This window comes from Pipistrellus kuhlii, unplaced genomic scaffold, assembly GCF_014108245.1.
Source record: "Pipistrellus kuhlii isolate mPipKuh1 unplaced genomic scaffold, mPipKuh1.p scaffold_m20_p_16, whole genome shotgun sequence".
NCBI lineage: Eukaryota > Metazoa > Chordata > Mammalia > Chiroptera > Vespertilionidae > Pipistrellus > Pipistrellus kuhlii.
In genome coordinates this window covers 21,861,153-21,876,593 of record NW_023425471.1, presented here as the reverse complement: position 1 = coordinate 21,876,593, position 15,441 = coordinate 21,861,153, and the positions used below count along the sequence as shown (strand labels likewise).

General features: G+C 37.1%; 1 protein-coding gene across 1 annotated transcript in view; it reads right to left on the bottom strand.

Moving 5' to 3' along the window:
- Positions 1-13,499, bottom strand: part of CHM (CHM Rab escort protein) — a 152,440-nt gene extending 138,941 nt beyond the window's left edge. The window contains 3 exon segments of the mRNA XM_045582361.1: positions 8-15; positions 10,981-11,047; positions 13,411-13,499. Coding sequence (XP_045438317.1) covers positions 8-15; positions 10,981-11,047; positions 13,411-13,427 — 92 coding nt within the window. The 5' untranslated portion in view covers positions 13,428-13,499.
- Between the last annotated feature and the right edge of the window lie 1,942 nt (positions 13,500-15,441).

Below are 15,441 nucleotides of genomic sequence, written 5' to 3'. Positions count from 1 at the left end.
ATTCTACCTGGTATTCTGTCCTAATATTTGGCTGTAGTAATCAAGACAGTGTAGTACTAACCTTGAAAAGCTTCAACTGATGATTTTTTACTATGAAGATGCAAAAGCAATATGCATTCAATAGAAACTATATTGCAAATTTTGAATTTTTATATTTTCCCAGGCAAGCAACATCAATATAATACTCTCTTGTGATGCTAGGCAGTGGTGTCAAACCACTGCTCCTAGTTAGTCAAATGATCACGTAGCTAAATAAATGATACTCTATAGTACACTATGTTGCCAGCAAATTTTGGATATTGTGTTCTGAGCAAATTTATGATGTTAAGTGCATTAGGTGTGTTAAATGTATTTTCAACTTACAATGTTTTCAATTTATGACACGTTTATCAGAATATAACCCCATCATAATTCGAAAAGCACCTGTACATATCAATAGAACAGAATAGAGAATCCAGAAACAAACCCATTCAAGTATAGCAACTGATTTTTGACAAAGATGCATAAGGAATTCAATGAAGGAAAAATAGCCTGTTCAATGAATGATCCTGAAGCAATTGCATATCCTTACATTAAAATAATAAACACTGTCCTGGCCAGATGGTTCAACTAGTTGCAGAGTTTTCTGTACACCAAACAGTTACCGGTTCAATTCTGGTCAGGGCACATATTTAAGTTGCAGATTCTATCCCCAGTCAGGGCACAAATCAGAGGTTAAACTATAATGGGATGTTACACTACACATCTATCAAAATGGCTAAATAAAAAAGTGACAATACATGCCTTACCCTGTTTGGCTCAGTGGATAGAGTATCAGCTTGTGGACTGAAGGGTCCCAGGTTCGATTATGGTCAAGAGCATGTACCTTGGTTGCGGGCCCATCCCCAGTGGGAAGTATGCAGGAGGCAGCTGATGGATATTTTTCTCTCATCGATGTTTCTGGCTCTCTCTCTCTCTCTCTCTCTCTCTCTCTCTCTCTCTCTCTCTCTCTTCCTCTCTGTAAAAAAATCAATGAAATACAATATATATTTTTTCAAAAGTGACAACACCAAATACTGGTGAACATGTGAAGAAACTGAATCATTCATATTTTTTCTAGTGGAAATGTAAAATGGTACAGATCCTTTGGAAAACAGTTTCACAGTTTCTTTTAATACTAAACATGCAATTATCATATGACCCCGCAATTATACACTTGGCCACTTATCCCAGAGAAATAAGAACTTACGTTCACATAAAATCCTGTAAACAAATGTGCATGGCAGCTTTATGTGTAACAGACAAAATTGGAAACAGCCTAGATGTTATTCAATGGGTAAATGTTTAAACAAACCGGTACACCCATACCAGAGAATACCACCCAGCAATAATAAGGAACAAATTATTGATGCAAAAAACAACATGGATGAATTTCCAGATAACTATGCTGAGTGAAAAATGCCAATGAAAAAAGTCTACATGCTGTACAGTTCCATTTGCATCCTCAAAACGGGGGGGAAAATGCCAAAACCGGTTTGGCTCAGTGGTAGAGCGTCAGTCTGCTGACTGAAAGGTCCCAGGTTCTATTCCGGTCAAGGGCATGTACATTGGTTGCGGGCACATCCCTGGTAGGGGGTGTGCAAGAGGCAGCTCGTCGATGTTTCTCTCTCATCAACATTTCTAGCTCTCTATCCCTCTCCCTTCCTCTCTGTAAAAAAATCAATAAAATATATTAAAAAGAAAAAGAGGGGGGAATATAGAGCTGGAAAACCGATTAGTGGTTGCCAGGAGTTAGAGATTGGGAGAAAGGTAGGAAGGAGATGAGGTGTGGTTATCAAATGGCAACAGGAGGGATCTTTGTGGTAATGGAACTGTTCTGTTCTGTAAGTTGACTGTATGATGGGTACATGGACCAACATATGTGTTAAAATTATATAAAATTACAGACACACAGATACACATACCCTATGTCTACAAAATTAAGATTAACATCAATAACACATATTAAAAACAACCGTAACAACAACAAAAAAACCAGAAACCTATACTACATTTTTCATTACTTACAAAAGTGGATTCACAAAGAGTTTGAGATATAGGTCACAAGAATGTCAAGGATCTACCTACAACATAGTAATAACTTGACTAACTCAAGGAGAAAATAAGGGAATTTCTAGAAAACCAATGCTAATCTCTTAAAATGTTAAAAATTTAATTCTAATCATTTTTATTTATTTTGTTTTTTAAAAATATATTTTATTGACTTTCTACAGAGAGGAAGGGAGAGAGATAGAGAGTTAGAAACATCAATGAGAGAGAGTCATCGATCAGCTGCCTCCTGCACACCCCCTACTGGGGATATGCCCGCAACCAAGGTACATGCCCTTGACCGAAATGGAACCCGGGAGACCCTTCAGTCCCCAAGCCGACGCTCTATCCATTGAGCCAAACCGGCCTTGGCTAATTCTAATCATTTTTAATACTCATCTTTCTAAAATGTGTTTAAAATGTCCCTACATTTGCAAGTGAAAGAGAACATAATTCAACTTTTACCTAAAAATAATGTGATATAATTATGACCATCCATTGTTATACTGTGCTATAATAGAATGATGTCCTTGAGGGATTCTCTAGTACACATGTGTCAAACACAAGGCCCGCGGGCCAAATCCGTCCCGCCAGGCCTTGCAATGTGGCCCGCACCGCCTGTCATCACTGCACTCCGCTGCGTTTCCATCACAATGACAGTTTATGACTGTTCAGTAAACCATTCGGCCCGCGATTTAGGCTGGATTTTAGATTTTGGCCCCTTCTCTGATTGAGTTCGACACCCCTACTCTAGTATGAAAGCCATTTGCCCTTACACTAAAAGGCCAAAGCTTGCTCTCCACTTGCTGATGCGGTTTACTCTTTCTCTCTTAGCCTCTCAACTAGCACCTAAAATAACAGCATGTTAAAGCCTACAGAGACCTTTGTAATCAACTAGTCCAAACCCTTTATGTTTTTTTTTTCTTCTTCTTTAAAAAAAATATATATATTTTATTGATTTTTTACAGAGAGGAAGAGAGAGGGATGGAGAGTTAGAAACATCGATGAGAGAGAGACATGGATCAGCTGCCTCTTGCACACCCCCTACTGGGGATGTGCCCGCAACCAAGGTACATGCTCTTGACCGGAATCGAATCAGGGATCTTCCAGTCTGTAGGCCAATGCTCTATCCACTGAGCCAAATCGGTTTCGGCCCAAATCCTTTATGTTTTCTAATAATAAAACAGGTCCTGAGAGGAGGTATCTTTCACTCAATATCGCATAACATGCTGAATGGTAAAGGCAGGACTATTTCCTGGGTCTTGGTGTGGTTCTCAGTATGCTTGCCTCTAAGCAGACCTCCCTTTCCCATTTTATGCTTTAAACTACTATGATAGGGAGGGGGGAAAAATCCGAAAATAAAGTTGTCAGAAATATGTATTAAATAAAAGGCTATTGATTTAAGTCAGTTAGTCCTCATATAAAGTAAATCTTTGTGAAATCTATTCTGCCATAGCCCCTTTCACATGATTTCATGTTTATGGCCATGATCCAAAGGTTAAGGATACCACAGTCTGGCTGGGGCTAAATGAGATATTGTTATTCCTGTTTACCCATGTTTGTAGTACTATCTATAGAGAAGTGGATTTTCTGTATATTCCTCCACTGGATGCTCTCAGGGCTATTTCTGCTTAATATGATATTAATAACCATTTACCTTTTCCAAGTAAATAAAGATATATAGAACACTATCCCAATTTACCTCTTATTTCACATTATCCCAATTAACATCTTGTTCCACCCTCTAACGGGCAATGCAAGAAACATATAGCAGAGTTCTACTTCTCTGGTGAAAAACAAACTTTCTACCCCCAATCTTTTATTTTATCACTTTAAGAAGTCACAAAAATAAAACTGAAGAAATCAGAAATTGAAAACAAGATAATTTTCTCTGCACTCAAAATGTGTCAGTTCAGCTGAAATCGGTTTGGCTCAGTGGTAGAGTGTCGGTCTGCGGACTGAAAGGTCCCGGGTTCGATTCCAGTCAGGGGCATGTACTTTGGTTGCTGGCACCGTCCCCAGTAGGGGGTGTGCAAGAGGCAGCTGGTCGATGTTTCTCTCTCATCGATGTTTCTAGCTCTCTGTCTCTCTCCCTTCCTCTCTGTAAAAATCAATAAAATATATTTTTTAAAAATGTGTCAGTTCAGTCGTTAGAAACTATAAACCTAAATTGTCATAGAGATAAATCAAATGCCCTAAAATATAAAAAAAATTATCTCTCATTATGACTGTCACTATATTCTAATCAAGTAGTATTCATGGATACACTAGAAAGTTATCAAATAATTTATTCCTGGTTTTACCAAAGCATATGACTTTTCAGTTGAGATCACCTTTAGTTTTAAATCTGTCTACTACAGCTCTAAACAACATCAGAGATTTATGCCTTTTCATATAAAATGCCATTTTGCTTTATATAAATTACAATCTATATCTGGCATTTAAAAACTGTATTTTTTTGAAGAAAATCATAGAAAAATACCTGTGTTTATGGGAGAAAATGCTAGTTTTTCTGAAAGTTATGAATATAAATTAAGAAATAAACAAGTTCCCAAAGTTTTCAGCATGACAGAGCATATCCTAAAGAATCTGTAGTGTCTTGAATTTTAAGCTTTAATTACTATAAAAGTGTCAGCAGTGTGATATAAACAACTCAACTCTATAACTATTTAAATGATTGCACTATGTAATTGCTATCTTTCAACCTATCAAATGTCCCTTGAGGAAATAAACTTTTACAAATGTTTTAAAACAATGCATTCTGTCCTGATTTACCGTATGTCCCCAAATGTTATGACCACTAAATTTAATTTTTTTAATTCAAAATTGTAATTTCTCATTGTGCTACACTAAATATTACCTAAGAAGAGTGGTGTTCATTTTCCATTTTGCTACTTTGGATATTATCTAAAAAGAATTAAAAGGACAATGGACTACAATTTAAAAATCATAGGTTTTAATCTTAAGCTCCACTACTACCTAAGTTGGGTGGGGCCTTGACATTTATCAAATGATGTGACATTCAGCACATTAATCTTTTTTAGTTCTATTGAGGATTCTGTACAAAAAATGCAGCTAATACTATCTGCCCTATCCTAGCACAGGATAGTTGTAAGAATCAAATAAAATAATAAATGTAGAAGAGCTTGGTGAATTGTAAGTCATTTTTGTACGATATTATTATTATTATTAACTAGAGGCCGGGTGCACAAAATTCATGCTTTGGGGGGGGGGGCTAGGTTTGCCCCTCGGCCCAGTCTGCATCCTCTCCAATCTGGAACCCCTCTAGGGATGTCCAACTACCCGTTTAGACCTGATCCCAGTGAGTTTGGACCTCAACCGGCAGTCAGACATCCCTCTCACAATCCTGGACTGCTGGTTCCCATACGCTTGACTGTCTGCCTTCCTGATTGCCCCTAACCACTTCTGCCTGCCAGCCTAATCATCCTGTAACCACTCCCCTGCCAGCCTAATTGATGCCTTAACTGCTACCCTGCCAGCCGGTTTGCCCCAAACTACCCTCCACTGCAGGCCTGGTCACCCCTAACTGCCCTCCCCCACAGGCCTGGTCCCCCCAACTGCTCTCCCCTGCAGGCTTGGGTCCCTCCCAACTGTCCTTCCCTGCAGGCCTGGTTGCCCCCAACTTTCCTCCTCTGCAGGCTTGGTCAATCCTAACTGCCCTCCCCTGCAGGCTTAATCGTCCCCAACTGCCCTCCCTTGCAGGCCTGGTGCCTCCCAACTGCCCTCCCCTGCTGGCCATCTTGTGTCCACATGGGGACAGGATCTTTGATCACATAGGGGCAGCCATCCTGTGTGGTGGAGTGATGGTCAATCTGCATATTACTCTTTTATTAGGTAGGATAGAGACCTGGTGCATGGGTGGGGGCCAGCTGGTTTGTCCTGAAGGGTGTTCTAGATCAGGTTGGGGGTTCCCTTGGGGCGTGGGATAGTCTGGGCTAGGGGACTGTGGTAGTTTGCAGGCCAGCCACACCCCCTGGTGACCCAAGAGGAGGCCCTGGTATCTGGGGTTTATCTATCTTCTACAATCGAAACTTTATAGCCTGGAATGGAGCCAAGCCTTCTGCTTGTTCTGTGGTGGCAGCCATTTATTTCTGTTGGGATTTATGTATCTTTTATCTTTGAAACTTTGTAGCCTTAAGTGGAGGCCTGGGCCGGCCAGGGTGTGTGGAAAGCTTGGCTTCCTCCATTTCTGGGGGCAACCCTAGCCTGCTCTCACCAGCTCCGTGGCTGCCGCCATTTCTGTTTGGATTTATGTATCTTTTACCATTGAAACTTTGTAGCCTTGAATGGAGGCCTACGCTGGCATGGGCAGGCAGAAAGCTTGGCTTCCTCCATTGCCAGGGAAACCCAAGCCTCCCTCCTGCTCTCTGTAGCCTTAGTCATCTTGGTTGGGTTTATTTGCATACTTGCTCCTGATTGGCTTTTGGGCATGGCTTGTGGGTGCAATGGAGTGATAGTTAATTTGCATATTACTCTTTTATTAGATAATATCTCTAAACAGAGATAAATGAAAGTTACATTTTTATTTTTACTGAAGGCCCAATGTACAAAATTCTGAAAGGGTAGGGTCCCTGGGCCTGGCAGGTGGTCAGGGACTATTGGAGTCTTTCAGCTGCTGTCCAGGGCCTTCCTACGTTCCACATTGCCCCCTGGTGGTCAGCACACATCATAGCAAGCAATCAAACTCCTGGTCTCCCAGACAAACTCCAGAGGGGACACTGCATATTAGCCTTTTAGATAGATAGATAGATAGATGATAGATAGATCCACCCACCCTCCTATCTCCCAAACAATCACCACACTGTTGTTATCCATGTCCATGAGTTCTCTTTTATTTTCTTTCTTTTTTTACTAAAACCCCCACAATTCACAAGGGCTGTCTACCTACTCTTTATCTAGGAGTCTGTCTCTATTTTGCTGTTAGTTCAGTTTGTTCAGTAAATTCAACCCATGATTGAAATCATATGGTACTTGTCTTTCTCTGATTGGCTTATTTCATTTAGCGTATTTTTTCCAGATCTGAAAGTTACATTTTTAAAAAGACAAAGCAGCATATCTAGTAGAAATATAGCAACCAATTCTATATAAACTAGAGGCCCGTTACACGAAGACATTCATGCAATAGGCCTTCCTTCCCTGGGCTTCCAACAACAGTTTTCTTTCAGCACCCAGGACCCAGGCCTTCCTTCTGGCCAGAGTCTACCATCTTCGTTCTTTGTGTCTTTGTTGCAGACTCAGGCTGGAGTCTGCCATCTTTATCTTCGCTGCAGACTCTGGAGTCTGCAGTCTTGTTTTTGCTGCGGCACTCTGCTCCTGTAGATCCCTTCGCTCCCTTGCCCTCCCTCTCATAATAGGTGTCCTAGGATGTGAGGGCGATCTGGCTGCGACATCTGTCACCCCATTGATCGCCAGGGTTGATTCGGCTGATCTGGCTGGCTAGGCGGGTGTCCCCCTCCTCCCTCACCGATCCATGTGCGTCCCTCCCGAAGCTGCGCGCTCGGTCGAAGAGGACGACTTTCCCCCAAGAGGAGAGGACCGGTCTTCGGTCAAGGGTATACGAGTAGCTGCGCTCCCCTGCTAGAACCTCCAAACAAGCTCTCAAGGTTCATAATAGGTGTCCTGCCCCGCCTGGCCACTCCACACCTGAAGCAGCTGGGTGGTTGTCATTTTGGCCTTCTAATTTGCACACTCACTCTAATTGGCTGCGGGCATAGTGGAGATATGGTCAATTTACATGTTCGTCTATTATTAGGTAAGATGTTATAATTGGCTTCTTCTGCATAAGTGTGAGTAAGAAGTCATTAACTTAGTTTATATAAATAAATAATTTTCATACCTGGCATAACAAAACACTTCCACATGTTGAATGGTTTTGTCCAACTTGCTAAGAGCAATGACTTCTTCATTTAGAAGGATCTGTTCTTGCCATGCTGGGCTTTCATTTACAATGTCACTCTTTTCCTAAACAATATAAAAATGAAAAAAATTAATTAATTGAGCAATCTGAACCTCTACTCTTTTGAGAAAATTTGTACTTTAATAAACTCATGCTTTTTCTTTCATCCCATCAAAACTCAAAGATGGGTATCACTTCAGAGTCACTGAAGTGACTCTAGTAGCCTAGTGTGCTAACTTCAAAGGAAAGAAAGAAAAACAATGTATAAAATCTATCCTATCAAAAGTAGGCCTGGTTGACAGATTTCTATCAGGATATTTGATATTTTGATGCAGCCATCTAGACATGGCTGCTTTGACATTGCTAAAAACTAGGACAATTAATTCTCCATTTGCTGAAAATCATGCCTATGTGTTTTAATTACTAATTAATAATAAAGTTTTTACATTTTGTCAAAATAGCAAGTTCAAAATTACTTCTTTCTCTTTATCGTTAGATCTCTAAAGGTTGATCACTAGCCATATAAAATTTTGAATATATGTAGAAGTATTTCTGGAAGTACTTAGCCCAACAAAATTAGTAATTTTAGTAATCCTATATAATAAAAGGCTAATATGCAAATTGTCCCCTCAGGAGTTCAACCGACCCGGAGTTTGACCCCTCACTATGACATGTGCTTACCACCAGGGGGCAACACAGAATGAAGGAAGGCCCTGGCCAGCAGCTGGCAGCAGGGGAAAGGAAGGCCACAATAGGCCCTGATCACCAGCCAGGCCTAGGGACCCTACCCATGCATAAATTTCGTGTGTTGGGCCTCTAGTCAACAATAATAATCAATCTCTTGATATTTTATGTAAAAATATCAATAAGAAGTATAATAAAAATAAGAAAGTATAATAAAGTATGTAAACTATCACTAAGAATTGAAAGTAATCCTTTAAAATTTCCAATAATTCCTACTTATATTTTATGGAAAAAATATGATACAGCAATATTTGAATACAGGGGATTTTTTGAAGATGTCAAGACATACCTTTCCCAAATGTCAAAGATCAATTTTTAATCTGTTTAAATTTTTAATCTATTTGACACAAATCTCTCAGAGAAAAAAGTTGAAGGATATATTATATATACCCAGAAAACTAGTAGTGAAATATAACTACAATATCCTTTGTTTTAAGTAAATTCACCTCAGAAAATTTCTAAACTTAGAGATTTTCTAAAGTAGGGCAATAGTTATTTCTTAAAAGTTTCATTGTTGTATAGTATGGCTGTTTCCAAAGGGAGGGGTGTTTGAGGAGGTAGTAAAGGGTAAAGGGGGTCAAATATATGGTGATGGAAGATGATTTGACTTTGGATGGTGAGCAATCCAACATATAGGTCATATATCATAGAAATGTATACTTGAAACCTATATGACATTAATAAATGTCATCCCAACAAATTTAATTTTAAAAAGCCTCATTATCTTGAATTTAACGTTTTAAAATGAAAAAAAGTAGAGGCAGAGATTTCTTATAATCAAATGCAATTATTAAGTAGAAGAGGAGGTACAGGAACTTTGAATGTGCAGACATGTGGTTAGCAGCCTAAAAAGAAGAACTGACAGAGAGTGAAGGGGAAAAGGATACAAGTGACTGAGTCAAGATGCTAAAGGGAATGAAATGTAAAATAAATGTCTAGGAAAATATTTTTATTTTAATAAATCTAATCCATTACCAAAATTTATTTTTTATATCCCTTTAGTCACAAAAAAATTTCCATTCAGACAAGCGGGGTACTTTGTTGTTGTTCTGATAACCTAGATTAAATTTTTCATGGAAGTACTAAATATATTTCAATATCAGAAGACCCTCACATATACTTCCCAAGATTAAGGATCAAAAAAGGGTTTCTGATTAACATAAATATATGACTATTTAATGCATATAGATAAGTAGGAATATAATGTCTACTTATAACATTTACTTCCTTGACTTATACAGTTTGAATTACATGAAATGCTACTTTATAAATATTGCTTGTTTCTCCACACTCTCATTTCTATGCAACAATATTATTTAAACTGAATATTAATTGAATCTTCAACATCAATGTCTTTGTCATCACTAGAAACACTTTTTAAGTCATCCACACCATAAAATTAATCAGTAGAACTACAATAGTTAGGGTGGTGTTTAGCACATGGTAAGTGCTTAATAAGTCCTAGCTATATTATTTTAACTACCTAAATATAATTTTTTAGAACACAGCATCTTCCTTTCTGAACTACCTAAAATCTTCTGAGATAACAGCAGTTTCTGATTCCATCATTACATGATATGATGCTCTCAGTAGGGATTTCATTTCAAGCCACATATACCATTTATCTAAAATTAGGACAATTTTTTTTTATAAATCCAACTAAAAAAAAATTGGTAAACTCCATGACATACCCAACTGCCCCAATTACTATACTTTAAATAAGCTCTAAAATATTTACAATGATATAGAACATTTAAAGTAATGAGACCCCCTACTGTTGGGGAAAAACTGAATTTATATTAAATTTGCTTTTTTTTTTTTAACTGATTCTGTCAGGTGACTTCCATAATTATGCAAACCATGAATGACTGAGATCATTTCAAATGAATATATTTTCCCCATATAGTGTTGTTGTTGTTGTTTTCAAAATATAATGACTAAAAGAACAAATAGTATAGGTGAGATTTTATAAGAACTGAAATATTTTTCCTGAAAAACTCTTAAAGAAAATACTTGCCTTATATTTGGACATATAAAGTAATTACAACATGGTAACAAATTTACATAATTTACCCTTCAGCCAACATATCTACTTATATTTAAAAACTCATACATCTATATTTTTAAGGCATTGGAAAATATTAGCTGAAATTGTGACTGCATAATTTTTGTTAAGTAAATAAAAATGAGGTATTATCCTATATTTCAAATGAAGCTAAAGGTTTTCTTCAGTTATGTGACACATATAAAACCCAGTAAATTAAAGACAACAATCCTGAAAAGCTAAAACTGGCCCAGTTTCCTCCATAGTAGCTTCTTCTGTAACAATAAATAAAAGAGTAAAGTAAAAAATATATAAATCTAGTCACCAATCTTCATCAACAAACTCATTTCATTTTCAATATTGCTACCTCAAAGCTCAAAAGCACACATAATTGGGATATTCAGATTAGAAAAAATAGTAGGCTGAAATAAATAGAAGTGGGCTCTTAGATTCCAAAGGTAACTTTTCATTTTCTAAGAAGTTAAAAATCTCTTTGGCCTTCTTAGAGATTTTTTCCATTGTTCGTGTGATTGGTAACAGCTTAATATGGGCACTGAGCAGATAAACATGAACACATCTGACTCCTGGATTAACAAAAATGGCTGAAAAGGAAATCTGGTAGATCTCCAAGAAAATCACCAGAAAAACTGCTACATTTCTTATAAACAGTGAAATATGTACTACCACCACCACCAAACCATCTCCCACACTCGCAAACATAACTGGCTACTGTAAATTTAGTGGTGTGCCCTGTGCTATGTGTAGCCTTCAGGACCAAAAATAAAAGTAGATCTTAGGACAGAATTTTTCATAGTAAAACTTGCGGCAAGTATAACAAGAATAATTATCACTGGTTACACTATTATTCTTCATTCCACAGTCCTGTGATGATCAATCTGTTTTAGCAAACCTACAGATCTCCTAAGATCAGAACCTTATAGACACTGGACTTGTGATTAACTTCCTTAAGCAAGAGATTTTTGGCAACCAGAAGTCTCTAATTCTGGACTAGATACTAGGCTTCCCAATGATTAATGAGCACATGAAAAGGGGCTCAACATCCTTAGTCATTAGGTAAGCACATATTAAAATAAGCAATAAAAACGAACACAATGAAATACTGCTACACATCCACAAGAATATTTAATTTTAAAAAGGCTGACAATAGCAGATGTTGGTGTGAATGGCCAAAATGCTCATACATTTTGATTGGAGTGTACAATGGTGCACCTTTGGAAAATGTCTGGCAGTTTCTTACAAAACTAAACATATACCTACACTATGGCCCAGGTATTTGCACATAAGAAAAGCATAGCAGTTTTATTCATTAATAGCTTCAAAATGGTAACAAATCAAGTATCCATCAATAGTAGACACTAAGCTATAGGATGGACACTATTCACCAATGAAAGGGAATAAACTACTGATATATGTAACAACATATATTAATCTAAAAAATCTTATCCTAAGTAAAAGAAGCTTTACCCCAAAAGAGTACATTCTGCAAGATTCCATTCATATGAAGTTCTAAAACAAACTAAGTTAATTAATATATGATGAAAAATATCCCAAGAGTAGCTGCCTTTATAGTTGGGAGTAAGGGCAGGACTTGACTTTGAAGAGGGATCAGGGAACGTTCTGGAGTGATTACCATGTTCTTTATCTTGATAAAGTTCTTAGTTACACAAGTGTATGCATTTGTCAAAACTTATTACATACTGCAGTTATGATCTGTGCATTTTACTGCATGTAATTTTATCTTGAAAAAAAGACCCATAAATAAATTCTGAGCTCTAGTTAATTATATGCATGATAAAATGTTTCAAATTGAAGGTACGTACTGGAATGTGTACAACTTACTTTGAAATGCATAAAGCAATAAGATAGAAAAATTGATGGACAGAAAAATGAATACATGGATAGCCATGTAATAAAGCAAATGTAGCAAAATGTTAATTGTAGAATCTAAGTGGTAGATATATAGGTGCTCACAGTACAATTTTTTTCAACTTTTCTGTATGTCTGAAATTTATAATAAAATATGAGGAAACCAAAATTAATCTAATGAGCTTTCAAACACTGGCCATGATGTACCAATTTTCACATTATTTTCTGCTAACATCAAAAGTCTAAAAAAACTCTAAGAAGGGCCACCTTGCTGTTTCTTTCCATTATTAAATGACCTGAAGTTTGTTCATGGTCAAAATCTATTTTCCTCCCCTGTACTTGGTCATATGGTCTTTGACAGAGGTAATTGGTTCTAGTATTTTTCCATGCAGCTCCCATTTTCAACTTTTCCTGTTGATGTGCTTTTAACATCAGCATCTGGTGATCTCATCCAATTATGTATGTAAAAGGTGAAACATGGTTTTCATTATTGTGGTCTTTCGGACAAAAGACGGTAACATTAATAAACCCACTATAAAACCAACAGATTTTGACTAAACTCATGTTGGTATTTCTATGGTTCTAAATATGGCTTATAATATCCCTTAAGGATAAAGCCAAAGACTTTAGATATCAGAATCAGTATGACAAAAAGAAAAAGAAAAAAAATCAATGTAACATTCTAATATGCTCTCTATAACATTATGCAATAGAAACAGTAAAAATTAAAGGCCACTAAGTATTTTCTTACATTTTATCTTTAATCATATAGCTTCAGAACTCTGACATTCAAATTCAATTTACTGATTTTGTAGAGACTAACACTAGGTTACTAATTTTGTTTCTAAAATCCCATAGTTACACTTTAAGGGTAAAGTGAGAAGTTCAGGACCAAAAAAAAAGGGGGGGGGGGGCGGGGAGGAAAGGTAAAAAGAGGGGGAATGCAACATTTTCTGCCAATTTTGTGTCAAAACTGCCTCTGTACATCAAGTAAAATAAGAAGCTGTTTATGATGAAAGATGACATTTATCTCTGTTGCCAGGAATACTATTTTATATGATGAAAAAAGTCTCCTGTAAAACTAGAATCCCTTTGTGGAACTAGAAAATGAGTATTCACAGTATTTAAAGAGCAAACCATAAAAATGGTGTCTAAAGCCCTCTAAGTTTCAGGATGGGAATATGACCTAAAAATTTCATCTAAAATAATAATAAAAAAAATCACAAACGGACATTTTTATTTTCAAAAATAGAAAAGCCTAATAATCATAATATTGAGGTGTAACGCCCCATTGTGTGAAATGATGACCTTAAAACTACATAAAACATGGTTTTAATCTTTCTAAAGTTTTACAAAGTTCACTCAAAGTAAACCTAAATTTTTCCAGACACAGGAAGGAAATGAATTATATAACTATCTCCATTAACTCTAACTAATAAAAAAAAAACACAGAAAAAAACTAGTATTACAACAGTAATAGAGACTTCTCATCCTTTCCCCAAGAGATTAAAGTTAAAGCAACTTCACTTTGCTTAAAGTATACTAATAGAAAAGAAATACATTATAGATAGACATAAAGTTATACAATCTCAGAAGGCTAAACATTAAATCTATTAAGTAAATCTGTTACATAAATCCTAACAATCTTCTTTTCCATTGTGCATCTGAATTACAATTCAGTATTTAATACTCAGTAACAGCCATAGCTACATGATGTACTGGGAAATGGCTTCTGTAAGCAAGTACAAAAACACTGACAAAAGACAGAGCTACTGACATTCAGGCACATGCATCTGAGAATCATTTTTAATTATTAAGAAACCCAGGAGTTGAAAATGTTTTCGGGCAGATAGTTGAAGGGATTCAAGTATGCTCAGTGAAAAAAGGAGGCAACACAACTCAACCTGTAGACACCCCCATTCTAGTATTACTGTTCTTACAATTTCCTAGTAGAGTTGTTATGCCACTTTCGACTGACAGCATTTTTAATTTTCAAAATTATTTTACTATTTTCACATGGGTCTTTTTAATGACAATGTAAGAATGGCAGAACTGAAATGGAAACTCAAGTCTCCCGAACCCTAATCCAAAACTTCTAAATGGGCTACAACATTTAGTCCACGTCTATACTAATAAAAGGGTAATATGATAATTAGAGCAGACATCTTCCGGAGGAAGTCCATCTGGACAAAGCTATAGCTGCTGTGAGGCCTGGAGCTCTAGCAGACGTGGGCTCAGGCAGCATGAGCCCCGTTGGCTGCAAGGCCCAGGGCTCAAACTTCACAGCTGTGGCAGTCGGCAGTGGCAGTGGCAGCAGCATCAGGGTGATGGGGGCAGCACCATCCCCTGATTGGCCTCGTCACTTCCCACAGAGAAGAGGGCCTAAGCCGTAAGTAGGACATCCCCTGAGGGCTCCCAAACTGTGAGAGGGGGCAGACCAGGCTGAGGGATACCCCCGACCCATTTTCATGCATCAGGCTTCTAGTGATATTATAATACTCAATAAAGCCAAAAAGATATCCAATATCACCTGGACCTGATTATTAAACTCATCTTTTCCAAAATGTATCCCATTAAAAGCATGGGCTATTAATGGGTGTCCTCATTTTTTTTTTTAAAGATACAATGACAAAATAAATTTGGAAAATGCTTTTCAAAAAGTTAAACCACAACCAAAAAATTGTTCATGATTGAGCTTCTCAGAACTGTTAAATATGTTAATTTCTGTTCTCTTCAAGACTGAACAAATTAAGTTGAGCAATAAGCATTTTTTTTAAAAAGC